The sequence below is a fragment of the Meriones unguiculatus genome, chromosome 9 (genome assembly GCF_030254825.1).
Source record: "Meriones unguiculatus strain TT.TT164.6M chromosome 9, Bangor_MerUng_6.1, whole genome shotgun sequence".
Classification (NCBI taxonomy): Eukaryota; Metazoa; Chordata; class Mammalia; order Rodentia; family Muridae; genus Meriones; species Meriones unguiculatus.
This window is the reverse complement of record NC_083357.1, coordinates 51,675,281-51,700,667: the sequence shown is the minus strand read 5'-3', so window position 1 is coordinate 51,700,667 and position 25,387 is coordinate 51,675,281. Positions and strand designations below refer to the sequence as shown.

Below are 25,387 nucleotides of genomic sequence, written 5' to 3'. Positions count from 1 at the left end.
AGCTGTGAATCTATACATGCACCTATGCATTATGTCTGTGTGAAGGACTGCCCCTATCTGGGCTATACCTCATACTGATTTGGGCTCAGCATCACCTGGTCTCTGAGTCCTGGAATGTCCTCATGGTGAGGCCTGATTCACAGAGGCTAGGGCAGATGTTGGGGTAGGAAGATTTGGGCTATGCCTAAGGAGCTAGTAGAGTGGGGTCTCAGCTGTTTCCTGTGTGTGCTTCTATCCCAGCAGGGCAGAGCCTCTTTTGGCATCAGTGGGAAGTTCATTTTGGAAAGAACCCGTGGCCCCGGGGCGACTTTAATTTCTGCCAGCTCGGAGGAGGCGCGGTGGAGGGCGGCTTCCACAGCAGCACCAAACTTCCATCCCCTGTGTTTGAACTGGCCTGCCCTTTCAGTGCCTCTGTTCTTTCTACTCTTTGAGGGTTTGTTGTCTTCTTGGTTTTGCCCAGGCTGGCTTTGAACTTGCTTTTGAGCTGAGGCTGCCTCTTGCCTCCACTTCCCATAGGTACTGCTGAGATTACAGGCTTGGGCCAATATACCTGGATTCGTTTCTCCCACTTTTGAAAATTTTTCCCTCTTTTACTTGTGCGATTGACCAAATAGAGCTGGGACTACAGCTGTGTTGCCTGAAGTAGGATACCTCACTTCTCTCTTGGTCTCTTGCCTCACATATGTGGGCAGCTTTGGTACCCACAGCTCTGATACAGAGGCTGTGGCCACCCTCCTGTTGGGCCACTGAAAATTCCCACCTCAGATGGACAGCAGGCAGGAAGAACAGAGGGCACAGGAGAGTCAAACATTTACGTTTATTGTGGGTTAACAGCAGCGAGGCTCTGCAGGCACCATCATTCCTCATCGTGGATTTTTTGCTGAGAAAGGAATAAGAGGTGTGAGGGCAATGGTCCAGATGGTCTGGGGAGGAACTCCTAGAGATTTCAGTGGCTTTAGATGGCCATGGAAAGAGAAGAGTTAAACTGCAGGGGTCCTGAAGTCTCATGATGGGAGGTGCTTACATACAGAATGCAGATCTGGGGCTGCTGTGAGTGGGAGAGTGGATTCTCAGGTCATACGTGTCTGTAGGGCCCTCAGGTTATACACGTTGCTAATTCTACACACGTCTAAATGCATGTGGGATGCACAAGCAGCCGTTCAGAGCATCATGTGTGCAGGGGCACCCTGGAGAGGGCACGGCTAGAAGTTCCAGGGGAGGAACCCACCTTGGCACCAATGTCCCGGCTCTTGGCCCGCAGCTTGTTGACCTGGGACTCAGCGATGTCCGCCCTCTCCTCTGCCTCATCCAGCTCATGCTGCACCTTGCGGAACTTGGACAGGTTGGTGTTGGCCTGCTCCTCCTGTGAGCAGACAGAGAGGGTGGAAGGATGGGGTGAGAAGAGCCCTGGGCAGGGCTCCCAGATTCTCATGTCCCTCTCCCTGAGCCACTGTTCATCCCATTCGTGCTACAGCCCTGCCGGGGTTGGCCTGCTTGGTACTCTCCTCAAACTGATTCAAGGTCCTTTGTGGCCACCCCTGCCTGGAATGAACCCGTGCTGCCTGGCAGGCTCCCTCGGAGCCCAGATTTGCTGCATCTATTCCAGTTGGGCCTCAGACAGGTGCCTGCAGACTTGGGGTTTTTCTGAACAGCTGTGCGCAACCACACCACACTCACATGGATCTGTCTACCCAGCTGTCTTCTCTTTCGCCCTGTGTCTAGTCAGGTTCCTTTCCAGGCCCAGTTCCCACTCCTGGCCCCTTGCTGTCCTCGGCAGCTCCTGCTCCTGTTCTGTCTTGCATCTCTCCTCCCTCCCTAGATCTTATGGTTCGTGGACTGAAAGCAACCAGTGGGCAGGTACAGCACTGAGTTTTAGAACTTAGGGTGCTAGAGGCTCCTCCGATAGCACTAGACATGCAGAACGTCTGATCTGACCCTTGTCTCAGCCTCGCTGTGGTGGATATTCATTGGCTCTCACTAGTAGCTGTCTTGATAAAAGAGGAAGAGAAAACTCAGCTCACCGCCTCCTCGGCCTGCCGCTTGTAGGCCTTCACCTTCAGCTGCAGCTTGTCCACCAGGTCCTGCAGCCGCATCAGGTTCTTCTTGTCTTCCTCTGTCTGGAGGTGGGAGGTAAGGGGCAGAAAGCCAGTGTTGGGGAGAGGAGCAAGTGTGATCATCCTTCCCTCCTCCCTTATTCTATTATTCTCCCCGGGCCTTGGCTGCCTCTCCCTCCAGTTACTCAGGTCAAGGGGGTGCTGCCTCTCTTTGTAGGCCAAAGGCATTTCGGTCAAAGGGACCCACAAGTTAATGAGTGTTGGGGTGCTGGAAGTGAGGGGAGGTTCTCAGAGTCGTGGGGAGCTTCTTAATGTGGTCATATGGAGACATAGGGTCTGCCTGGCCTCTGTCTAGTGAGTAGAGTTCCCCTTGCAGGCACATGGGTACTTTTGGGCAAAAGAGGGGAAGAGAGAGAGAGAGAAAGAGAGAGAGAGAGAGGCTGGAGACATGGCCTAGCTGTTAAGAGCACTGTCTGCTCTTCCAGAGGACCCGGTTTCAATTCCCAGCACCCTACATGACAGTTCATAGCTGTCTGTAGTTCCAGTTCAATGGATCTGATACCCTCATGCCAATGCACTCAAAATAAAATCAAATAAATTTTAAAAAAAGAAAGAAAGGAAAAAAGAAAGCTGGCATTACCACCCACCGTCTAGATTACTCTAACATAGTCCAGTATTCTGGCACATTCTCCTGTGCCAGAATTTGGGCAGCAGGGTCAGCGACTCCAGTGCCCCTTCGTCATTCCTGTCTCCATGGCATTTGGTGTTCTAGGATGCCTTTGTACTTTTGTCCACAGTAGGTCTGCACTCTCTACCCAGTGCCTCCTGTATCCCCCTCTTAAATGGCCCAAGTGGCTTATCTCCTTAATTGTCTCTTCCCAGACACTAACAACAGCAGTTCAATGGCTAATCTCAGCTATGCAGATGGAGTTCTCAGACATTCTGAGATGGTGCCCCAAGGCCTTGGCTTCCCTTAGTTGTCCTGGAAGTTCCACAACTCTCCGTTTTCTCCTATGAACTAACTCTTGTTCCTAAAGTGTTACGTGGCATTTCTTCATGTCTGACTGGCAGAGGGTAGAGAGATTCTTTAGACTATTCCGAAGCTTTCATTACAACAACGCTTTGAAATACTGAAACACCTGGGGAATGGCGAATAAAATAGCTTTGGGGAAGTGGGCATGTCCATTTACTGCAAAAATTCATGAGCTCAAGCTGAACAGCCTCCAGAACCTGTCAGAGAAACTGCAGCTAGCATCTAAAGGTGCATCTAAAGTGGTGCCTGGCATTGGTGAGTGATGGCACAGGCCGGCAGTGCTCTGTTGGAGGTGGGCTCGTAAAGCCATTCCTTCATCCTGATATGCCCCACTTAACCTGGTAGGTGAGCTCCTTGATGCGCCTCTCGCTCTTCCTCATGCCCTTCACGGACTCGGCATTGCGCTTCTGCTCAGCCTCCAGCTCATTCTCCAGCTCCCGCACCCGGGCCTCCAGCTTCTGCAGCTGCTTCTTGCCGCCCTTGAGGGCGATCTGCTCAGCCTCGTCCAGCCGGTGCTGCAAGTCCTTGATGGTCTGCTCCATGTTCTTCTTCATGCGCTCCAGGTGGGCGCTGGTGTCCTGCTCCTTCTTCAGCTCCTCGGCCATCATGGCGGCCTGTGCAGGGCAGAGGAGGGCACGGGGTCTGCTCAGGCCCTCGTGGGCTCACCGCCCAGGCTAGGGAGACGCTGGTCTGGAGTGGGTAGGCAGGGTAGGGGACTCACGTCCGTGATGGCCTTCTTGGCCTTCTCCTCTGCGTTCCTACACTCCTGCACCGCCTCCTCCACCTCAGTCTGGAGCTGGGTCAAGTCTGACTCCATCTTCTTCTTCTGGTTGATGAGGCTGGTGTTCTAGAGATGAGTAGGAGAAATATCAAACATACGCTTAATTGCTTGTTGTTAATTGCTTAATTAATTGTTCAGAGACAATTAGAAGGGGTCATTGAAAAAAAAAAGAAAAAGTCTAAGGCTGGAAGATGGCTCAATCAGGAAAGCACCTGCCACGCAGACACGAGGGCCTGAGTTCAGATACCCAGAAGCCATGTGAAAGCTGGCGTGGGGTGCACACCTATCACCTCAGTGCCCTGAAGCCAGAGACACATGGATTCCTGAAGCTCACTGGCCAGCCGGCCCAGCCAGCTGCTGAGCTCCACAGTCAGGGAGAGACCTACCCTCCAAAGATAAGATGGAGATAAACAGGGCGATACCAGGGTCAACCTCCAGCCTCCACCCACACGTACACACGTACCCTGCACCTGCACGCACGCACGCACGCACGCACACACACACACGAGCATGTACGTACCACACAAAGAGAAAACAATCACACAAGCCCACTCTCAGGATGTCCCTCACTTCCCCTTTCCTTGCGAGATCGGAGAGCCCAGAAGCTTACTCAGCTCTGAAGAGCTTTCTCCAAACAGCCCAAGGTCTGGAGTTTCACCCTTGAGTGCTTCAGTAACACGTTTGTATACAGGGGCAGGGCGGTGCGCCAAGGGAAACGGATGCGTTTTAAAGAACAGTAACCAGAAATGACTACAATTAGAGAAAAGTGTACTTGACTCAAAGTAGAGGGCACACTTGCTGGATGGTGTCATTTACACATACGCTAAATTATGGAACAAAATCGCCTAAGGAGCTGCAATAGTTGGCACAAACACTCATTTGGAGCAGAAATGGACACAGTGGGAGGGGAGAAAGCAATGTCCACCCTGCATTTTGCCTGGCAAGAAGGTGCAGTTACGATTCTTCAAAATGGTTTGTTAAATTCCTGTGTGTGTGTGTGAGTGTGTGTGTGTGTTTGCGTGCGCGCGCGGACATATGCACATGTGTGCGTTTGTGTGTGTGTGTTTGAGTACAGGTGCCCGCAGAGGCTAAAAGCATCATATCTTCTGGAGCTGAAGTTATAGGAGGTTGTGAGCCACCTGGCTTGGGAGCTGGGAACCAAATTTGGGTCCTGCGAAAGAGGAGTAAACACACTTGACTTCTGAGCGATCCGTCTCTCCAGCCCCGGTTACACGTCTTTAAACTCCCAAGCTCCTGTCTTTACCAGTCAAACTGGAGGCTGTCTTCTAGATCAAGGCTCTCAGAGGAAAAGTAGTCCATGCCTCCCAGAGCTGTGACTCATGGCATCATCGCTCAGCCTTCCATCCTTAGCCTCTAAGTCTATTCCTTTCTCAGGGTAGAGTTCTCCCAGCTGCTACTCACAGAGACCTGACCCAGGGAGTGAGCTGCTGTGCAATCCTTGCTCTGAAATGATCCTGGGTTTCTGCACAGGGCGCCCTCCCCCTCACCTGCGAGTGCAGCAGCTGCACCCGCTCGCTGGTCTCAATCAGCTCCTGCTCCGCCAGCTTCCGGGACCGCTCCGTCTGCTCCACCACCGCCCGCAGCTCCTCCAGCTCCGCCTGCAGCAGGGTGTTGCGCCTCTCCACGATGGCGATGTTCTCCTTCAGGTCGTCATTGGCCCGGACGGCGTCATCCAGCTGGAGCTGGGTGTCCTGTGGGGCAGGTACAACGAGTGAGGGCCTAGACCTCATGCCGTCAGGACCTCTCATTTTGGGTCTGGCATCCCATCCAGCAGCCTCTGGTCGACAGGAAGATGTGTGCTCTGTCTCATTATCTGTTCTCTTGTCCTGAGGCTGGGTCGGTCCAGAGCGCACTATACACCCAGGAAGTAGGAAGCTTCCATTTCCTCCTATTTATGTTAGCGCATTCATTCCCTATCCTGTACTGTCTCCCATTCAAGTGTTAACTGGGCCTGGCACTGCTTAGCCTCCAAGGTCAGACAGGATGGGGTAGATTCAGAGGGGTGTAGACCTTTATCGTCTTTCTGGGCACACTACCTGCGCCCCCTCACCATCTTCTGAGAGCCCTGGTTCCTGTTACCTTCAAGTGGGCTTGGGCGTTCTTCAGGTGCTTCTGGGCCTCCGAGGCTACTCTGTTGGCCTGACTGAGCTGGATCTCCATCTCGTTGAGGTCACCCTCCATCTTCTTCTTCACCCGCAGGGCCTCGTTGCGGCTGCGCGTCTCCGCATCCAGGGAGGTCTGCAGGGAGTCCACCACCCGCAGGTGGTTGCGCTTGGCCTGCTCCATCTCCTCATCCTTCTCTGCCAGCTTCCGTTCGATCTCGGCCTTGATCTGGTTGAACTCCAGCTGGGCTCGGAGGATCTTGCCCTCCTCGTGCTCCAGGGAGGCCTGGAAAGGGGGGAGGAGTCAGAGGTGGGTGAACAAGGCTGAACTGGGCTGAGTGTGGTGGAGTGAGAGGATTTTAACCAGACTTTAACCAGGACCATAGGGCCCTGCTCCCAGACTGTTGTGGGAGATGAAGTGCCAGATCCCCCCCCCCCAGGGCTTCCTGACTCCTGGACCTTTCGCTGTAAAGGAAAGAATGCGTGGTTCTCCTATATTTATGACTGTGAGCCTGGTCTTTAACAGCTGAGCCATCTCGCCAAGACAAATTCTGACTTCTTAGTCACCCAGACCTTTGGGACTAACATAGCAGAAATTCTTGACCCACCAAAGAACAACAACAAAATCACAGAAATGGCTGAACTGTCTATAGCCCCACCCTGGGGCTTTCCAAGCTTCTTAGAAATGCACAGTAGCAATGGCTGCTATATAATAAGCGCTTGACTGTCTTATCTCACCTAATCTTCGTAACAGTCATATACACAGTCTTAAGAGTCTTACAGTCGAGGACAGCGGGGCCCGCAGAGGGTCTCAAGCCAGGGTTCAGGCCTAGGTCATTTGACTGCCGAGCCTGTGCTCCTCCCCAGCTGTTTGACCCATTACTGCGATGGCCAGGTTCCGACTGGGAAGCGAGCCTTCTGCCCTAAGAATCAGGCTGTAGCATTGTCCAGGGCGAAGACCTCAGCCTTGCGGGCACTCACGGTTACTGAGTACGTGATCTTCTACTAAGAGCAGGAGCCAATCGGCTTTTGTGAGTGATGTAAGGGAGGATGCAGTAGGACAGACAGGCAGAGTCAGGCCTTTACCTCAGCCTCCTCCAGGGCCGACTGCAGCTCAAGCTTCTCCACCTCCAGCTGCTTGCGGACCTTTTCCAGCTCGTGCACATTTTTTCCCCCTTCTCCCAGCTGCTCAGTCAGGTCTGAGATCTCCTCTGAGGATCAGAGGGACGGAAAGATCAACACCTGAGTGCCCCCTGAGCCCGCCTAGTCCTCCCCGTCCCCGAGGCCCTTCCCCTCCCTGTGGCCCGCCCCCGCCCCCAGCTGGCCCACCCTGGAGGTTCTTGTTCTCCCGCTTGAAGGTCTCCAGGTGCTCCAGGGACTCCTCATAGGCGTTCTTGAGCTTGAAGAGCTCCGTGCTCAGCGAGCGCGCCTCCTTCTGCGAGGACTCCAGCTCCGACTGTGACTCCTCATACTTCTGCTTCCACTCAGCCAGGATCTGTCAGGGACGGAGCGCGCCCTGTCCAGAGCTGCCCCGGCCCCTCTCCTGGACTCAGCCTCCTCTCCTGCCTCCCAGGAGAATGCCCTGGCCTCGGGTGGGCACTGACCCCACCACCACCTCCTCCACCTCCACAGCCCCACCACGAGCCGACCTTGTCAAAGTTCCTCTGCTTCTTGTCCAGGGCGGCCGCGGCGGCATTGGAGCGCTCCACGTCCACCATCAGGTCCTCGATCTCGTTCTGCAGCCTGTGCTTGGTCTTCTCCAGGGAGGAGCACTTGGCGTTGACGGCCTCCACCGCCTCCTCTGCGTCCTGAAGCCTCTGGGCCAGCTTCTTCCTGCGGCGGGGGCGTGTATGTGACTGTAACGTACTTGGAGCAACAAGGCCTTGAGCTGATCCCCTTCTTCCTAGCATTGATGAGGAAGGCCCAGCTCCCTCCCACAGCTCCCTGCGGGGTTGGAACTCCGGCCTAGAGGAGGTGGGGGCCGCTGGTGCCTAGAACAGGGTCCTCCAGCATAGGCTGCTCAGGCTCCCCACACATACAGCCCACCTGTGTGACAGCGTACCCCTCTCCTCCATGCCCAGGCTGAATGACGACGGCTCCTCTGACCAACAAGCTTTTTGCTCGTCTTATACGTGAGCGTCAGGTATAACCCGGGCCAAAAGCTCACCCGTCAAAGGAAGTGACTCGGGTCAGCCAGGCGACCCAGGCTTTCTAGCGAACACCCCCAAGGCTCACCGTGTGTCCCCATTCTTCTCTTCTCCCACTCCAAAGCTCTTTCCTGCTTCTACTCTACCTGCCTTCATAGCGGATGCTCTGCTCCGTTCTCTTTGCAAATCTAGTCACAGTGGACTCACTTGGCCTCCTCCAGCTCCTCCGTCCTCTGGATGGCGTCCGTCTCATACTTGGTCCTCCACTGGGCCACCTCTGAGTTGGCCTTGGACAGGACACGCTGTAGCTCGGCCTTGGCCTCCATCTCCTCCTCGTACTGTTCCCGAAGCAGGTCGCAATCATGCCGGGCTGACTGCAGTGCGTGGGCCAGGGCATTCTTGGCCTGGGAAGAGGCGGGCGTCAAGTTGATGGAGCAAGCCCGGCCCCTTATCCTCAAGATTTTTATGTCTATTTACTTCAGGCAGGGCCCAGACTCACACAAATGAGGTAGAGTCTTGATGTCTTTGAGGGATTTTCATTTGCCTACCCCTCTCCTGTTAAACACCCTGGAGGGTGATCTAGTGGGAGACAGACCATCTCTGGCATCCAGGTGCATTTCTGCAGTTAATGTTGTACCCAGGGATTCCTCTAAGCCTGTTCACGGCCCCCGTCTGGGTCTCACCTTGCCCTCCTCCTCCAGCTGTCTTTTGAGGTCTTCCATCTGCTGGGTATAGGACAGCTTCCCTCGGGTCAGCTGGGAAATCAGCGCCTCCTTTTCTTCCAGTTGCCTAGCCAACTCACCTGGAGGTGAAATGGGGCTTCTTGAGCCATGGAGGGGGGGGGACCAAAGCTACCGAGGGCAGGCTAGAGGACGGTTGGGGGCACCCACCGTTCTCTGTCTGCAGCTTGGCCCGCTGCGTGGTGAAGTCATTGAGGGAGCGCTGGGCTTCTTCGAGCTTCATGCGGTATTCATTGGCCTGGTCCTCCAGTGTCCGGGACACTTTCTCCAGGTTTGCCTTCAGGCAGTAATGAGCAGATGAAAGGTGCGTGTGGGAAGGGCCCAGGACTGCAGGGAGGACTGGCGGGGAAGAGGGTTTGTGTGGACCCAGACCAAAGGACAAGGATGGGGAGAGCCTAGAGGACAGGCAGGAGGCTGACAGAGAGCAGCAGGGACTCAGTCTGAAGTGGGGACATACATTAAGGGAAAGAAGATCAGGAGATAAATATGGACGAAAGCTATGGAGAGGCAGGGTAGGCAGGAGGTGAAGGCCAAAGGAGGCTAAAGGGAATGAGAATGACAAGAGACGGCACAGCTGTGAGGGAGAAGAGGGAAGCAGCCAGGAGGGCCCACCTTGGCCTTGATAATCTGCTCCATGTTGGAGGTGACGTCATCCAGCTCCAGCTTGAACTCGCTCTTCTCCTTCTCCAGTTTCTGTTTCACCCGCTGCAGGTTGTCTATCTGCTCGCCCAGCTCGGCCACACTGTCAGCATGCTTCTTGCGCAGGGCCGCGGCCGTGGCCTCGTGCTGCAGAGTGGCCTCCTCCAGGTCCCGCCGCATCTTCTGGAACTCGGCCTCGCGCTTCTTGTTCATCTCGATCTGCACAGATGTGGCCCCGCCAGCCTCCTCCAGCCTCTCACTGATCTCCTCCAGCTCCCGGGTCAGGTCGGAGCGCAGCTTCTCCACCTTGGCTCGGGCTGTGCGTTCGGCTTCCAGCTCCTCTTCCAGCTCCTCGATGCGTGCCTAGCCAGGGACATGGGGCTTCAGGCCTGCTTCCTGGACCCCTCCCCTGAGGCCCCACCCCACCCCAGGGCTCTAAAACCCTCTAGCGCTGGCTTTCAGGCACGGGGCACAGCTGGCAATGCCTGGAGACATTTCTCATTGTGTGGAGGATGCTATAGCAGCTGTAGGTAGGCAGAAGCTAGGGGTGCTGCTAACTACCCTAGAATGAACTGGCCTTCATTAGGGGTTCAGCTGGTGCCAACATTTTGAGGAGTCCCTAAAAGCACCAATACTCAAGCTGAGCATCTGCAGCCCAAGTGCTGAGGATCTGTGTTTGGAGGGGACCCTGAGACCTCATGAGTTTATGAACCTCCAGTCCACATTTTTCACCTGACCACTCCGCTAACCACAAGGCAGGCAGGCCTCAGTTTACAGGCTTGCTGCCATTGTACAGGTGAGGAGAATACTGAGTGTCAGGAAGAGTGGGTGACCAACTCCAGGAGGCAGGAGTTCACTGTATCCCAGAGATGCCTGTGAGTCCTCAGCCTGTGTTACAGCCTGGGGTTGGCACCCAAAGACTGTGAACAGAGCAGCCCCTGGGAAGGAACCTCATCCCTGTGCAGAGGGAGAAGAGAGGGGATCAGAGAAGAGCTGAGCCCTCTCAGTTGTTCCAGAACAGAGAGTCCAACAGACAGAATGCACCTTGGGAGAGAAGCCCTATTAGTAAGTATGGTTCTCACCCAAAACGACTTTGCCAAGAAGATGGCACATTCTTGCTCAATGATGGGAAGGCTAGTGTGCTGTGTTTAGGGTCTTTGGGCTCGGTTCTTGGGCTGCCTAAAGTTCCAGGCATTGTCTAGAACCTTAAGGCACCTGCATATCTTGCAGGCTCTGAGCTCCCTTAGGCCACCCTGAGGAGAAAGTCACCTGATTTTCCTTCAGTTTCTTCTGCAGCTGAAGAGCCAGGGCCTGCTCATCCTCAATTTTACTGTTCTGCTGAGTAATGTCGAACTCTTTCCTGGAGCAGCAGGGACGTGTGACTGATATCTTCATTCTCCTGGGCCTGTTTCCTTTATGGCCCTATGCCAGAATTAGCCCCCAGCCCCCATACCCTGGCCCAGACAGTGAAGGGGGAGAGCCTTGATTGCCATCACTTCTGTTGTACCCAGTAGAAATACAGCCCTCTGTGCCATGGTTACCAGGCCAGATACGTATCCCCCCATCAGCCCCTCCTGCCCCCCACGGGTCCTACTTCTTGAGCTTTTCTTCCAGCTGAAGCTTGTCGTTCTCCAGGTCCATGATGCTCTCCTGGGTCAGCTTCAGGTCACCCTCCAGCTTCCGCTTTGCTCGCTCCAGGTCCATGCGCACCTTCTTCTCCTGCTCCAGGGATCCCTCCAGCTGGTGGAGAGAATACAAAGAATAAATGCTGGAGAGGCTGAAATCCACAGCGTCCCCTGGGGTTGGTACTCGAGCCAGCATAGAAATCCTGGAAACACCAAGGACTTAGAGATATGCCCGATAAGGATCCACAGGGATCAGGAAAGCACTGGGGTCACAGAAGTTAGGTGCAGAGTGAGGAACTCCTCACCTCTTGGCACCGGCTACGAAATCTTGACCTGAGAGAGGTGGGACATGGCTCTCAGCACTTACGTCATCCACCTGCTGCTCCAGCTTCAATTTAGACTTGGTCAGTGTGTTGACCTTGTCTTCCTCGGCCTGAAGGTCATCCAGGGCCTGCTGGTGGGCCTCTTGCAGAGCTTTCTTCTCTTTGGTCAGTTTGGCAATGATCTCATCTAGCCCAGCCATCTCCTCTGTCAGGTTTTTAACCTTCCGGAAAAATCAGTCAGATCAATCAATTAAGCAAGCAAGCAATCCACCACATCGCTTTTAGGATCAAAGGCTGTCATCCTGGCGACACCTAAAAAGATGCTACCAACTAAGCCCATACTCAGATCTGGGCTGAGCCGGAGGGAGTTGGCCTCACCTTGTTCTCTGTCGCATGCTTCTCCTTCTCCACCTTGGCCAGTGTCAGCTCCAGGTCATCGATGTCCTTCTTGAGCTCCGAGCACTCATCTTCCAGCTTGCGCTTCTTGGCAGTGAGCTCAGCATTCATCTCCTCCTCGTCCTCCAGCCTCTCGGTCATCTCCTTCACCTTGGCCTCCAGCTGGATCTTGTTCTTGATCAGCTGGTCGCAGCGCTCCTCCGCGTCATTGAGGTTGTCTTGTTCCTGGGAGAAGAAGCTAACGATTAAAGAGAGGAGCAATGCAGGGTCTTTGCGGAGGGCTGGGCCTTCCAAGTTCCCAAACTCTGGAGATGAGATGGGCAATCATCCAGGAGACAGAAAGGAAGACAGAAGAGAAGGTCACGTGGCCTCACCGCCTGCACTTGGAGCTGCAGGTCGTTCTTCTCCTGAAGCAGGGACACCATCTTCTCCTCCAGCTCCTTGCGGCGAGCCTCAGACTTCTCTAGTGTTTCTTTGACTCGCCCAAACTCCTCCTTCATGTTGGCCATCTCCTTCTCGGTCTCTGCGCTCTTCAGCAGTGGCTTGATCTTGAAATAGAGCTTCATCCACGGCCAATTCTTGACCCCCATGAAGGCTCGGATGTTCCACTGGATAACCAGCAGGGCGTCCCTGACAAGAATGTGGAGTCAGGAAGGAAGCTAGGAAAAAAGTCTCCTCAGTCATGGGACCAGTTGCATTGGCCTCCTCCATCTAAGCAAGTCTGTGGGCACCAAGGACAAGGGGCATTGTAGCACCCCTCTTCTGTGTCCCCCCAGCCCAGGGTCTCTGCTCTGAAAGGGGGCAGGATTCATGACTTAGTGACTTCAACAATACATTCCCCTACTGGGGTAGTAGTAGTAACAGAAGCCACTGAGAGTATCTACTACTGGGCTCAATGTTTCATTTTTAGGAGACATTCAAATACAGACTATGTAGTATTTTATACCTTAGAATGACTGTGACCTAGATGTCGTGAAGTTTAAAAACAAAATAACTGCCTGTGAACTCACTGCCTGAGCAGGAGACAGAGCTTTTGGTCATTGAGCTGAAAGTGTGTTTCTGTCCCCACATTTCCTGGGACTCTACTATAAGCAGCCACTGCTGTCCAACTTGGGTTTCATTTTCTTAATTAAGTTTTTTGGGGGGTTGGGTGTGGCAGTGCTCACCCTTTATCCCAACACTGTGCATTGCTGTGGTTCCAGGTTAGCCTGGTCTACATGATGAGTTCCAAGCCAGCCCTGGATACACAGTGAGACACAATCTCATTTCTTTTTTAATTGTGTGTGTGTGCGTGTGTTGTGTGTAGGCACATGTGTGTGAGTATACATGCCCATGTGTGCCTAGAGGCCAGAGGAAGCTATCAGGTGTCTCCTGCGTTCTCTGCCTCATTCCCTGGGGCCTGCCATGTCTGCTAGGCTGGTGCCCAGCAAGCCCTAGTGATCCCCCTGCCTCTGTGCAGCGCCACCAGGGTTTTCATGTGGCTGCTGGAGGTGGAGCTCATGTTTGCACAGTAAACACCTGTTGAGCCCTTTCCTTAGTTTCTCATTTCCTTACTTCTGCAGAAAGATGTTTTAACAGTATACAAAGGTAACTTTAAACAATGCATTGCCATTTTTATTGTTTCTGAGTTTTATAAATAAATACTGTGCCATACTGTAGTCTGCTTGTATAACTTGCATTTATTCCCTTAGTGACTTATGCCTTCATAGTTCAAATGTATTATACTACGTAATTGTAATTTAACCATTTTTATTGTTTTATAGTATTTCACCAAATGGCTGGAATGCTATTTAGCCACTCTCTTTTAGATGGAAATTGGGGTTGTTTCCAGATCTCTGCTCTTATAAGAGAACTCTGAAGTTTGTTTGGTTTTTTTGTTTGTTGGTTTTTGTGTCATAGTGTACATGTGAAGGACTTTCTCTGTGGGACTGTATCAATGAGTAGAATGAAAAACTATGTGATGCCAAAAATAAATAAAGACATGAAAGTGAGAGAGAACTAGTTCGGAATAAGAAGGGGTCAGCAAGCCAGGCACAATGGCGCACACCTGTAATCCCGGTGCTCTGGGAGGCAGAGGCAGGCAGATCTCCCTGAGTTCAAGGCCAGCCTGGTCTACAAAGCCAGTCTAGGACAGCCAAGGCTACACAGTGAAACCCTGCCTCAAAGAAAATAAGAAGAAGAAGGGGAAGATGAAGAGGAAGAAGAGGTCAGCAAGACTTGGGGAGGGGGCAAGGATCACCGTGTATTATATACCTGTTTGAATTTGTCAAAAACTTGGAAAAGCTAAAAGTATGTGATAATTCAACGTAAAAAAGGGAACAAGGCAGCGGAGATGGCTCAGCAGGCAAGGGCACGCACTGTCCGGCCTCATAGCCTGCACTCAGCCCCGGAAACTGAACTCGGTAGAAGCAGTGAACTCCTGCAAATTGTCCTCTGACCTCCACACGCACCAATGCCTCATGCACAGACATGTGCACACATGCCACATACACACAAACAAATAAAGGCAACGTATTTTTTGAAAGAGGGATAACAAGAGCTGATGAGGTAAGAGCTCCTCAGGTAAAAACTGCCGGAAGACTCAAGTTTGATCCCTCAGGAGCCACGTGGCAGAAAGAAAGAACAACCGCAAAAAAAGCTGGCAAGCTTTTCAATCCCAGCATTCCAGAGACAAAGGCAAGGTAGGTCTCTGAGTTTGAGACCAGCCTGGCCTGCAGAATGAGTTCAACCAGGGCTACACAGAGAAACTCTGCCTTGAAAATCAACAACAAAAGACACACACACAGAGAACCAACTCTGTGTGTTGTCCTCTGAGCCTCATATATGTGGCATGGCATCCCCCCGCTCCCGGGTAAATAAAAGAATATAATAAAAATCTAAGTACATTAAAAAAGTGAATAAAATGTTTTTCAAAATCCTATACTAATTTATACATCTATAAAAGAATGTCAGACTTCTTAATTAATCCAGTGTTTTAACACGTCATTGGAGCCTTAAAAAAATAGTTCAAAATAAAATCTACCGCAGTGCAGTCCCTTGTCCTCCTCACTAGCAAGCAGTAAGGCCGGAATCTGAATCCAGACCTTCTGTCTACTGAGCACTGCTTGCCTACCTCTCATCTCACAGTTTTTGTGGCTGCCTCACCTGCGTTCCACCATCTTCTTGAACTCGATACGCATGAGCTGACCCCGGGCCTGAGCCTGGATTCGGGTGAGGATGCGGCTGAGCCTCTCATCGCGCATCTCCTCCAGCAGCCCCAGCAGCCCCGCCTTGAAGAACACCTGAGGGCGAGTGGGTAGAATCAACACGGGGGACGGCCTCCGTGGAGGGTGACCAGGACAGAGGTGGGTGGAAGCATGTCCAATGAGCTCCCAGGGGCCCTTCACCTGTGCATTCTAGGTCTGACTGTGGGGAGGTAAAAGGAGAGGCCTGTGGGATGGCCTCCCAGTCTCAGCCGTGTCCCTCGGCGTGGCCACCTGCTCTGCGGCCGTTATGAAGAGCTCTAGACTCACCTTGGTGTGGCCAAACTTGTACTGGTTGTGGTCAATGTCCAGGGAGCCCAGCAGCTTCTCAGCCCCTTTCCTGCTATCAATGAATTGCCCCTCGGGGATGGCTGCTGGGTTCAGGATGCGATACCTTGGGAGGGAAGTTCTCAGAGTCATTTGCATCCTGCGTGGGTCCGCTCCGCCCACAGAACCCCAGGGCCACCGCAGACCCCCACTCCCAGCGAGGCAGCCCACCCCTGGCTCCCTGCGCCGTGGAGGCCCCGTACCCACCTCTGCCGGAAGTCCCCGTAAAGGATGCGGTTGGGGAAGCCTTTCCTGCAAATGCGGATGCCCTCCAGCACGCCGTTGCACCGCAGCTGGTGCATGACCAGGGGGTTGTCCATGACCCCTGGGGCAGCGAGGGAGATGGGGATCAGCATCTGGGTAAGGTGCCAGGCAGCCTCCCCTGACTAAGGCCGCCCCCGGCACGCCTCACCTGGAGCCTTTCGCTCATTGGGGATGATGCAGCGCACAAAGTGGGGGTGGGTGGTCCTCAGGTTAGTCATTAGCTTATTCAGGTTTTCCTGGGTGACCAGAGAGTGGAGAGTCAAGAGCCGAACAAACCTTCCTTTGGACCTCTGAGCCCCGGGCGCCTGAGACTCCCTCGACAGAACCATCAAAGGAAAATACCAAAACCACCATGTAGCTCTGGGTTTCCTCCCTTCCCATACACAGAGCATCAGAATTTGCAACCAAACAGCTCTGGGCTTTCCCACTATGGGTGTTCTGGACTCTCTGGGCCCTTCTTACCCGGTGGAGAGCAGACACTGTCTGGAAGGATGACCCTTTCTTCTTCCCTCCTTTGCCTTTACCACTGTCACCTAATAACATAGGAAGGACCAGGGAACGAGATGTAAGGACACAGCGCTCTTGGGCAGGGGCAGGGCTCTGGTCCTCAGGGGCCGTGTGACTTTGGGCAAACTGTTTCCCAAGTCTATTTTCAATGATGGTTGAAATCACCACCTCTAAAAGCTGGGGAGAGTGGTGTCTACAATGAAGCCTGTAAGATAGCTTTCCTGGAGATATGAAAATGCCACTCATGCCCTGCTCTCCCTTCTCCTAACCCGCCTTCACGCTCTTTCCATTTTCTGTTCTTTCTATACTTCTCACCCGGTCATCTCAAACCATGCCCACTTTCTCCATCCTCTGAACTGCAGACTCATTGTCCTACCCTGTGTTCCATCTTCTCAGTGTATACTCAAAACTCCTGTGGGCATTGTTCCGTGCTGGGCATCCGGCAGTAGAGCCCGTGCCACCCCTGCTGACCTGCAGCTGTTCCCAGTCTTCAGGAGATAGACGTGTGTGCCTATACCCATGCCACAAGGTAGGGAAGGGTGCAGGGGAGCGCAGATAAACTACGTTGGGCTCCCTTGCTACCTCTGGACCTCACGTCTGCGGAAACCCCCTTTCCCACTCTAGGGCCCGCCCCCTTACCTGTGTCAGCGGAAGCATAGGTGGAGAAAAGTGTGGCCATGAGCTTGAGGGAGGACTTCTGGTACAAACCCACCACCGTCTCGTTGAGGGGGTCCTTGTTCTTCTCCAGCCAGCCCATGATGTTGTAGTCCACGGTGCCAGCATAGTGTATCAAAGAGAAGTGGGCTTCCTGCTTCCCTTTGACGTTGCGAGGCTTCTGGAAGTTGTTGGACTTGCCCAGGTGGTTGTCATACAGCTTGGCCTTGAAGGTCATGTCCGTGGCCTTGGGGAACATGCACTCCTCCTCCAGGATGGACATGATGCCCATGGGCTGACATCATGGAACGAAGAGAAAAAGACTCATTGATTACAGGCCCAGCTCCCTGTAGGCCCACACTCTCACAAGGAGAAGACTCGACAGACTGGCAATTGCTGGTGGGTCAAAGGGAGCCTGGGCAGAATCAATTGCCCCAAGATAGAAAGGTAATATTTTTGATTGACTTTAATCCTATTACATCTGGAGCTGTATATATATATATATATATATATATATATATATATATTTTTTTTTTTTTTTTTTTTGCCCCGGTAGCAAAATAGCCATGTATCCCTAATCACTCCCCTCAATACCTGCAAAGACTACAAACATGCTTCTTTTTCAGGCTGTATATGGATATGTGTCCCAGAACTAGGCTCCAGGTGTAGTCAGACCCCTGTCAGCAGCAATTTGAGGATGGGCTGGGTGGGCCCAGGTTCTGAAAACTGCTTTCCCCTTCAGAGAATACAGTTTTGGGCTTTTCTTGGGGCTAGAATTCTGTTGAGGATTTGGTGAGGTTGGAGACCATTCTCTAATCCGATGCATATGCCTTCCCCGTGACCCAGCTTTAGGGGGTTCTATGGTCTTTGGAAGATGAGAACCTCGGCCTAGAATTCAAGTAATGACTCAGCTTGTGGGAAGTTCCATTTTCAGTGGACAGTGGCTGACTGCGTGCAGGTCAGAGACCTGTAGCAAAGGGCAAGGCACACTGTAGACAATTGTCATGGCACCAGGGACACCAGTACTCTCCTGAGGAGATGGGCTGGAAATTGGTTATTTCTCAGCAAACAGAAAGAGGACATGAAGCAAACATTCCCAGTTTCCACGAGTGACGTTTCTTATGTGATAGAGAAGGGTCAGGAGCCATTGGGAGGTGACCATTGTGTAGTGGAACAAGACTCAAGATGTGAGGGAAGAAGAAAGAAGCTGCGACCTCACAGAGGGTAAAGCTGGGTCTGGGGAGCAGCTTGGGATTCTGGGGACTCTGGTTCCCTGAGGGTGGAGGGGATGGAATGATTTCTTTGGATTGGCAGAGAAGGGAGCTCAGGTGTTGGAGACAGGGCGCACCTTCTCAATGAGGTCGATGCAGGCCTGCAGGTCCATCCCGAAGTCGATGAACTCCCACTCGATGCCCTCCTTCTTGTACTCCTCCTGCTCCAGCACGAACATGTGGTGGTTGAAGAACTGCTGCAGCTTCTCGTTGGTGAAGTTGATGCACAGCTGCTCGAAACTGTTGAACTGCAGGGGCGTGGCAGCCAGTCAGGCAGGCTGACTGAGGGTCTGTCTGGGCGGCTCTCAGGGTCAGCCTAGGGCTGGGCCACACACCTGCCCGAGCCCAGCACAGGCGCGGCTGGTCCCCTCCCAGGTCACAACGGGGAAGGGACAGTGATTGACTCTGTCACTATACAATCCCCACTGCTATCCTGTGCCTGGCCCACGGCTGGCCTCCACACGTGACTGAAGGTGGGAGGGGGCGGGTGGGGACCAGCGGTGTCCCAGGCCGGGGCTCCCAGACTCACATCGAAGATCTCGAAGCCGGCGATGTCCAGGACGCCTATGAAGTACTGGCGCGGCTGCTTGGTCTCCAGGGTCGCGTTGATGCGCGTCACCATCCAGTTGAACATCTTCTCGTACACCGACTTGGCCAGTGCCCCGATGGAGTAGTACACCTGCTGTACACTCTGCCCCTTGGTGACGTACTCGTTGCCCACTTTCACCCGAGGGTGGCACAGGCCCTTGAGCAGGTCGGCTGAGTTCAGCCCCATGAGGTAGGCGGACTTGTCAGCATCTGATTGACAAGGAGAGTGGACATACCTTCATTCCTCCATTCCTCGGCCCCACTAACTTCTGACGAGTGTGGCCGTGGGACCGCTTGCCATGTTCTTGTTTCACCCCGTCCCAGCCCCATCTTTCTACCAGATATGCCTCAGTTCCTCCGGCCTGTCTGGGGGCAGGGTCTGGCCCTGGGCGGAGACACTGACCGCTGCTTCTCAGATTGCTCCCGGTTTCCTCCCACTTTCTGTATTACAGGCCGAACACCTTCGCAGCCAACCCAGCTCCTTAAGACTTGTTGAAAGGACCGTGGAGCATAGCATGGGACACTCGGCCCGTGGTGACCGTCTTCAGCACGTGAGGTCAGCAGACCTCTTGGGCCCGTACAACACCTAGGATCTCCTCGGCGTTACGCCTCCCCCACACCTTCTGTGCCGTCTGGCTCTGCCTGCTCCTCCCTCTGCTTCTGTTTGAACTTCATGTTCCCGTAGTGCATGATGGCGCCTGTCAGCTTGTAGACGCCCGCCTTCTCCTCTCCTGTGAAGCTCAGCACGTCAAAGGCGCTCTGGGACAGAGGGAGAGACGTGAAGGGTGGGTGGAGAATGGTCCAGGAGCTCTCCAGGACCCCCAAAGGCTTCTCCAGGCCTCTCACTCACATCAGTGGCCAAAAGCTCCTCGGAGTCATCGATGGAGGCCACAGACACCTCTCCTTGAGATATGAAGGCGTAGTCGTAGGGGTTGTTGGTAAGCAGCAGCATGTCTGTGCCAAGCAGAGAGGGCGAGGCAGGGGTAGAAGGAAAGAGGCAGAGAGTGGCGAGGAGGGGGCACGGAGGAAAAGTAGAGGGAGAAAGGACAGGGAGGAAATAAAGAGGATGGTCAGTGAGGGCCAGTGAAAGAATACACAAGAAGCACAGGGAGACCCAGGAAAGAAGCCCCAAAGCCCCAGTGAAAAAGAAGGAGGATGACATATAGGAAAAGAAGAAGCACGTGAATAGAAGAAGGATGTGAAGGGGAGGAGAGAGAACATGGCGGGGAAGAGTGGAAAGACAAAATGAGGAACAAGGTACTTGACAGTGCGTCAAGAGAGGAGGGGAGAGGGGGAAGGAAAAGACGAGCAGAGGGGAGAGGGAACAAGGAGGTTGGACAGAGCCAGGGGAAGAGCCTCCCAGCTGGGTTCTGGGGAGGACATGATGACAGTCAGGCTGGCCTTACCCAGCAGCTCTGGCTTCTTGTTGGACAGGATCTGGTAGAAGATATGGTAGTTCCTCTCAGCCTTTAGCTGGAAGATCACCCGGGACTTCTCCAGAAGGTCTGAGGAACAGAGAGGAGAGGAGGGCAGGTGAGAGGAGAGAGGTGAGCCAGCAAAAGGGCAGGGGTCAGAGCAAGAGGCTCCCACAACGTGGTAAAGAAACCCGGGGGAGAGGCTGGCTTCAGTAAAAAATATTAAAACCAGAGGCATGCAGAGATCTAGGTGCAAGACAGAGGGAGTGGGGAGATGGGACTGTGCAATGGGAAAGGAGCAAGTGCGGCAGGCACTCACAGGTCTCTATGTCTGCGGAAGCCAGCTTTCCAGTGGCTCCAAAGTGGATCCTGATGAATTTCCCCTGTGGGTAGAGCGAACAGAGTAAAGGGAATGACCCGAAGTACAGAGTCAAATCTTGGAATACCCAACCCAGAATACCTTGATAATTCTCGAATGTAAATGGCCTACTTGGCGTCACAGTTTAGTGTCAGTAAAACTAAGGCTGCTCGCCCCCAGATACCAGCGAGAAGCTGAGGGGAAAACAGCAACCAGGTTTACTCCTGTTTGTGCCTTTCACCTCATCCCACTTCATCCTGCCGTGTTCTATGAGGTCAATGTCATCACCCCTGTTTCATAAGGGAAGGACTTGGGACATTCGTGACTTGCTCAACATGGAGAAACTCAGGCCTTTGGCCCCAGAGCATATGGTTTCCTCTCAAGTCCAAAGTGAAAAAATTCTGGAAATGTTTGCAGGAGATCTCAAATATGACCCTAAATCAGCTCTGTCCATATCTGTGAACAGTTTGGGTCTCTTTCCTGGGTTCCCAGAACTCAAGGATCCAGGCTGGGTCAGGAGGGTTTGCTCTGTGCGTGCATGCGTGCGTGCGTGCGTGCGTGCGTGCGTGCCTGCCTGCCTGCCTGCCTGCCTGCCTGTCTGTGTATACTTACATATACACATGTGCTTAATGCTACCCCAAATCCAGATGAGATATACTCAAGTCTGTTGACTGTTGGCAAAATAGAACTCCATTTTCTTGACAAGTTTGGCTAAGACCATTTAATACTGGCCCTGGCTCACTCACGAAGCGGGAGGAGTTGTCATTCCGGACAGTCTTGGCATTGCCAAAGGCCTCCAGAGCAGGGTTTGCCTGGATAATCTGGTCCTCCAGGGTGCCCTGTGAAAGGAGCAGGAAATTGGGGATTTATCTACCATTCACCTCTAGAAGGTTTTGGTAGGCTAAGAGCCCAAGCTGATCCTCAGGGGTAGGGTGGGGGTGACGAGTCTTCAGGCCCCACACAGGTCTCAGAGCACGGGTGCCCCACCAGGAGGCTCTTCGGCACTGACCGTCCCAAGCCCTGCTCTTCTGCCAGCATCCTCTGCAGGGCCTGTGACCCGCGCTCACCTTGTTTGCGCTGGGATTGTCCTTCTTGCTCCGGTCCCCTATGGCTGCGATGCTGGCGAAGTACTGAATGACACGCTTTGTGTTCACAGTCTTCCCCGCTCCGGATTCTCCACTTGGGGCAACAAGGGACAATCAGAAACCAGGAATCCCACTGTTGTCCATACAAAGTGCTCGACACTCATTCTTTATAGGCCACTAGGGCCCAGCACCACATGAGATTCGCCTTCTAAAAGGAACACAACTCCCCCCATGCCCTTGCAATTATAGCCCGAAAACCCTCCTTCCCAGCTGCACCCTAGGAGTCAGCCTGGCCACCCCCACCTGAGACCCCTGTGGAAGATTAGTGTTTGCTCACGTGATGAGGATGGACTGGTTCTCCCGGTCTGGAAGAGAGAAGAGGAGAGGCAGTGGGCTGAGGGAGGAAAGCCCAGGTGAGAGTTCAGGTTGAGGGGACACAGGTCCGGGCACCAGGCTTACCTGTCAGCATGTACTGATAGGCATTGTCAGAGATGGAGAAGATGTGGGGTGGGGCCTCGCTCCTCTTCTTGCCCCGGTAGGCAGCCACCACTTCAGCATTGTACACTGGCAGCCACTTATAGGGGTTGACGGTGACGCAGAAGAGGCCCGAGTAGGTCTGGAGCAGAAGACAGGGCCAGAATGTGTGTGGTGAGGGCAGCCTAGGTCTGGCAGTGGTGGCCATCAGAGCCCCCCCTGGCCACTTCGGCTGGCTCTTTTCATTCTGCTAGGATGCGCTGGTGGGGGTGGGGGGCAGGGTGAAGGAGCCTGGACTTTAGGGAAGCTTTTCTGCCCCCTCTTTTTGTGGATCCCCTGGCCTGTGTAGGCCTCCACAGTGCCCCCGAAGTGTGCAGCAGCCACTCACGTAGATCATCCAGGCCGCGTAGCGCTCCTTGAGATTGTACAGCACGGCCGGCTCGTGCAGGAAGGTCAGCATGGCCATGTCCTCGATCTTGTCGAACTTGGGCGGGTTCTGCTGTAACACCTGGTCCTCTTTGAAGGTCACCGTCTAGAGAAGGGGAGTGGGTGACTGGATGGACGGCTACCCTCCCATGTCAGCCCTCATTTCCCAGCTTTGTGACTTAGCAGCATCCCCCCTAGTTCCTAGCCGACAAAGGTTTCGGCTTCCCGCCCCTGACTCCCCTAGAACCCAGTCCCCAGGTCATTTTCCTGCCCAGGCCCTAGAGATATTCTAGGTTCCTTTCTCCTGCCAACTCTCCATCCTGTCCAGTGACTGTCTCTTTCCCGTCCCTGTGTTTTAACTTATGAAGGCAAATCTGGGGGCTAGCAGCTCTATCAGTGTACACTGTGCCGTGACTCCGGGGCTGTCTCCTGAACAAAGTTCTCGTGAGCACTGTGGCTGGAGGAAAACTTTTCCCCCAATGGGGCCAGCAGCACACCCCAAGCCTCTAGTCCTCCTCACTCACAGTTGGGGCTTGGTTTGCATCAGTTTGCTATGTCCTGATGCCAATAGCTTCTGTCAGCAGGGATTCAAGTGTTTTTTAATGTGGAAGAGCAGTGGCTCTTCACAGTTAAATGACGTGCCTTCAGACGGAGCAGATTAGAGGACTTTGCGGGTTGTGGTTATCAACACACATCATCCAGGCAGCAAACCTGTGAGGCACACAGCTCCGAGCCCTACTGGTGACCAGGGGTGCTTCTCACAGCTGGACAGAACACCCAGGGAGCAGAGGCTTCTGGGTATATTGCTGGCCTCACGAATCAGCCCTCAGCTCAAAAGTTTTGCTCTTTCTGTTCATCAGGGCCTGAATTTGCTCTTCATTTATGGGAAGGGGATTTGAGAAAGTGAATTCTTGGCAGTGGGGAGGGGGGGACTGGGGCATAGATGGGAGGGGGTGCAGCTGCCAGAAAGGGGAACTGCCTTCAATGCTGTGCTGGTGCCCTTCGTCTAAAGACCTTTCTGAGGAGGAAGGCAGCATCCAACCAGGCATCCTTTCTGGCAGTTTCCTGTGAGTGACACCCTGATGCACTGCTTAGGTCCCCTGAGAGGGTCCAGACCCTGGGGTTCTCAGGGGAACTTTCCTTGGCATCCCCACCTGTTCTCAGGCCCCTCGGCTCCCACCACAGGTGACTCCACCCTGACCCCTTTCTCAGAGCTGCTCTCCCTGTCTTGCCACTGTTGCACATACCTTGCCATTTTCAGTTTCGGCAGTGACCTTGCCCCCCTCCCGAGACAGGATCTTGGCCTTGACATACTCCTCCTTGTCATCAGGCACAAAACACTCAGTGCGGATGTCGAAGGGCCGAGTCTGGGCCTCTAGACGCTCCTTCTCTGACTTTCGGAGGTACTGGGCTGCTGCCCCAAAGTCAGCCATCTGGGCATCCGTCATCTTGTCACTCTCAAGCTCTTATGGGAGATAAGAGGAACCTGTCGTTCCTGGTGTGGGCCCAGGCTTCTACGTGAGGTCTTATCTTTCTCCTCCACCATCGCCTGGCCTCTTCTATACCATATCCTATGGCTCTCCCACCACGACGCCATGTAGAGTGCCCGCTTCCCCACCATGAAGAGTTCTGCTTTCCTTGCCCCTCAAGGAGGGGCTCTCCAAGAGAGCTCTATGAGGAAGAGTGCCCGGAGTTTGTTAAGGAACGGTGCTGGGCTGCTGGGGGCAGGGTGGTGGTGGGAGGGGTGGAGAAAGAGAGGTCTGGCAGCCTGGCTTCTGGGAGAATCATGACCTGCTGTTTTCAGGGGGAAGCTGGGGCTGTTCTCACCTGGTTAATCTCTTCACAGAGAATCCTGAAGAATCTGGACCACAGCTGGAATGAGGGACCACAGAGGTGCAGCTAGATGGAAAGAACAGGCAGGGAGATGAGCAGCAGAGGCAGGCAGGCTGAGAGATGGACCCAGGATAGAACAGGCCAAGACAGGGAGTGAGGCAGCTAAGAAAGGATGCAGCAGGGCTGCGGCTCATTGGTAGATTGCTTACTTAAACATGCATCAGACCCTGGGTTTGATTCCCAGCACTCTGACAGAAAAAGAAAGGAAGGATAAAAATGAAAAGGGGGGGGGAAGGGGAATAAGAAATGGGTGGAAAGGTAAGAACATACAGGAAGGAAAAGCAAGACAGAGAGACAGTAGAGATAGATCAGGGCAAATATTGCTGAGGAGTGTGAGGCAAGGTAAGAGCCAAGACAAGGGAAGGGGTTATCTGCGGAAGAAGAACGGGGGAGATAGGGTGTAAGGGAAGGGAGAGCTTCCCTTCCCCAGTGAGAACTTCCCAGGTTGGTGGAAAGCCATTCTCCAGCTGACCTGACCCTCACTTCTAGGGAAGGCAGTTTCCTTCTAGGTGGGGACAAGTCTGTCGTGGAGAGCTCCCCACCCCAACCGCCTTCTTACCTGCTTTGGAGAAACCTCTGTCTGACAGCTCTCAACACTCCAGCCCCTTTATAGCCCATTTCGAGTGCCTGCTGCCTAAATTTGGAGTCATCAGGAGGGACCCTCCCTCCCACTGCTCTCCTGTCCTGGCTCCTCCCCCTTTGATCCCTTGGCTCTGGAGGTGACAGGAGGACAGCAGGGCCCCAAGGTTTGCCCATGAAAGGTCTGTTGCCCTAGCCCCTCTGGCTCCAGGGCCTTTTTTTAGTCCTTGGGCACATTCCTCCTCCCCAAAGGGCTGATGGGCAGATAGAGGGGACACAGGACTGTCTCACACTACCCCCACCCCCCCACATGGCCCTTACCTCAGTTATTTTTAATCTGAAGGGTGAGTTGAGCACACTGGGTAAGGGTCACCTTCTCTTACAGGCCTAACATTTATCCCCTCCAACTCACAGGCTCCCATCCCTGGCCTCCTCCCCTTCCC

At 53.7% G+C, this 25,387-nt stretch overlaps 1 protein-coding gene across 1 annotated transcript; it reads right to left on the bottom strand.

The window, feature by feature from the left end:
• Positions 1-773: 773 nt before the first annotated feature.
• Positions 774-24,388, bottom strand: LOC110542857 (myosin-6). Its single transcript, XM_060391193.1, has 38 exons — positions 24,300-24,388; positions 23,720-23,937; positions 22,435-22,578; positions 22,032-22,188; positions 21,910-21,937; positions 21,555-21,666; positions 21,234-21,326; positions 20,449-20,512; positions 20,121-20,219; positions 19,565-19,668; positions 19,335-19,473; positions 18,656-18,924; positions 18,204-18,374; positions 16,841-17,150; positions 16,157-16,227; positions 15,843-15,930; positions 15,638-15,755; positions 15,374-15,497; positions 15,006-15,142; positions 12,236-12,491; positions 11,844-12,086; positions 11,510-11,686; positions 11,112-11,257; positions 10,787-10,877; positions 9,491-9,880; positions 9,029-9,155; positions 8,822-8,940; positions 8,346-8,542; positions 7,641-7,824; positions 7,321-7,486; positions 7,078-7,202; positions 5,969-6,277; positions 5,377-5,580; positions 3,809-3,934; positions 3,426-3,701; positions 2,022-2,117; positions 1,229-1,363; positions 774-880 (listed from the first exon to the last, which is right to left on the bottom strand). The coding sequence occupies exons 2-38, from the start codon at positions 23,918-23,920 to the stop codon at positions 857-859; spliced, it is 5,820 nt and encodes a 1,939-aa protein (XP_060247176.1). The 5' UTR covers positions 23,921-23,937; positions 24,300-24,388; the 3' UTR covers positions 774-856.
• Between the last annotated feature and the right edge of the window lie 999 nt (positions 24,389-25,387).

What these genes read in the sequence shown, in the direction of transcription:
- LOC110542857 (XM_060391193.1), bottom strand. Translation starts at nt 23,920, where the DNA reads ATGACGGATGCCCAGATGGCTGACTTTGGGGCAGCAGCCCAGTACCTC. An exon ending in GAGGAGCTGGAGGAGGCCAA is followed by an intron (nt 7,825 to 8,345) that starts GTGAGTCCACTG and finishes CCCCCGCCGCAG; the next exon opens with GAAGAAGCTGGCCCAGAGGC. An exon ending in GCCGGGACATTGGTGCCAAG is followed by an intron (nt 881 to 1,228) that starts GTGGGTTCCTCC and finishes TTCCTTTCTCAG; the next exon opens with CAAAAAATCCACGATGAGGA.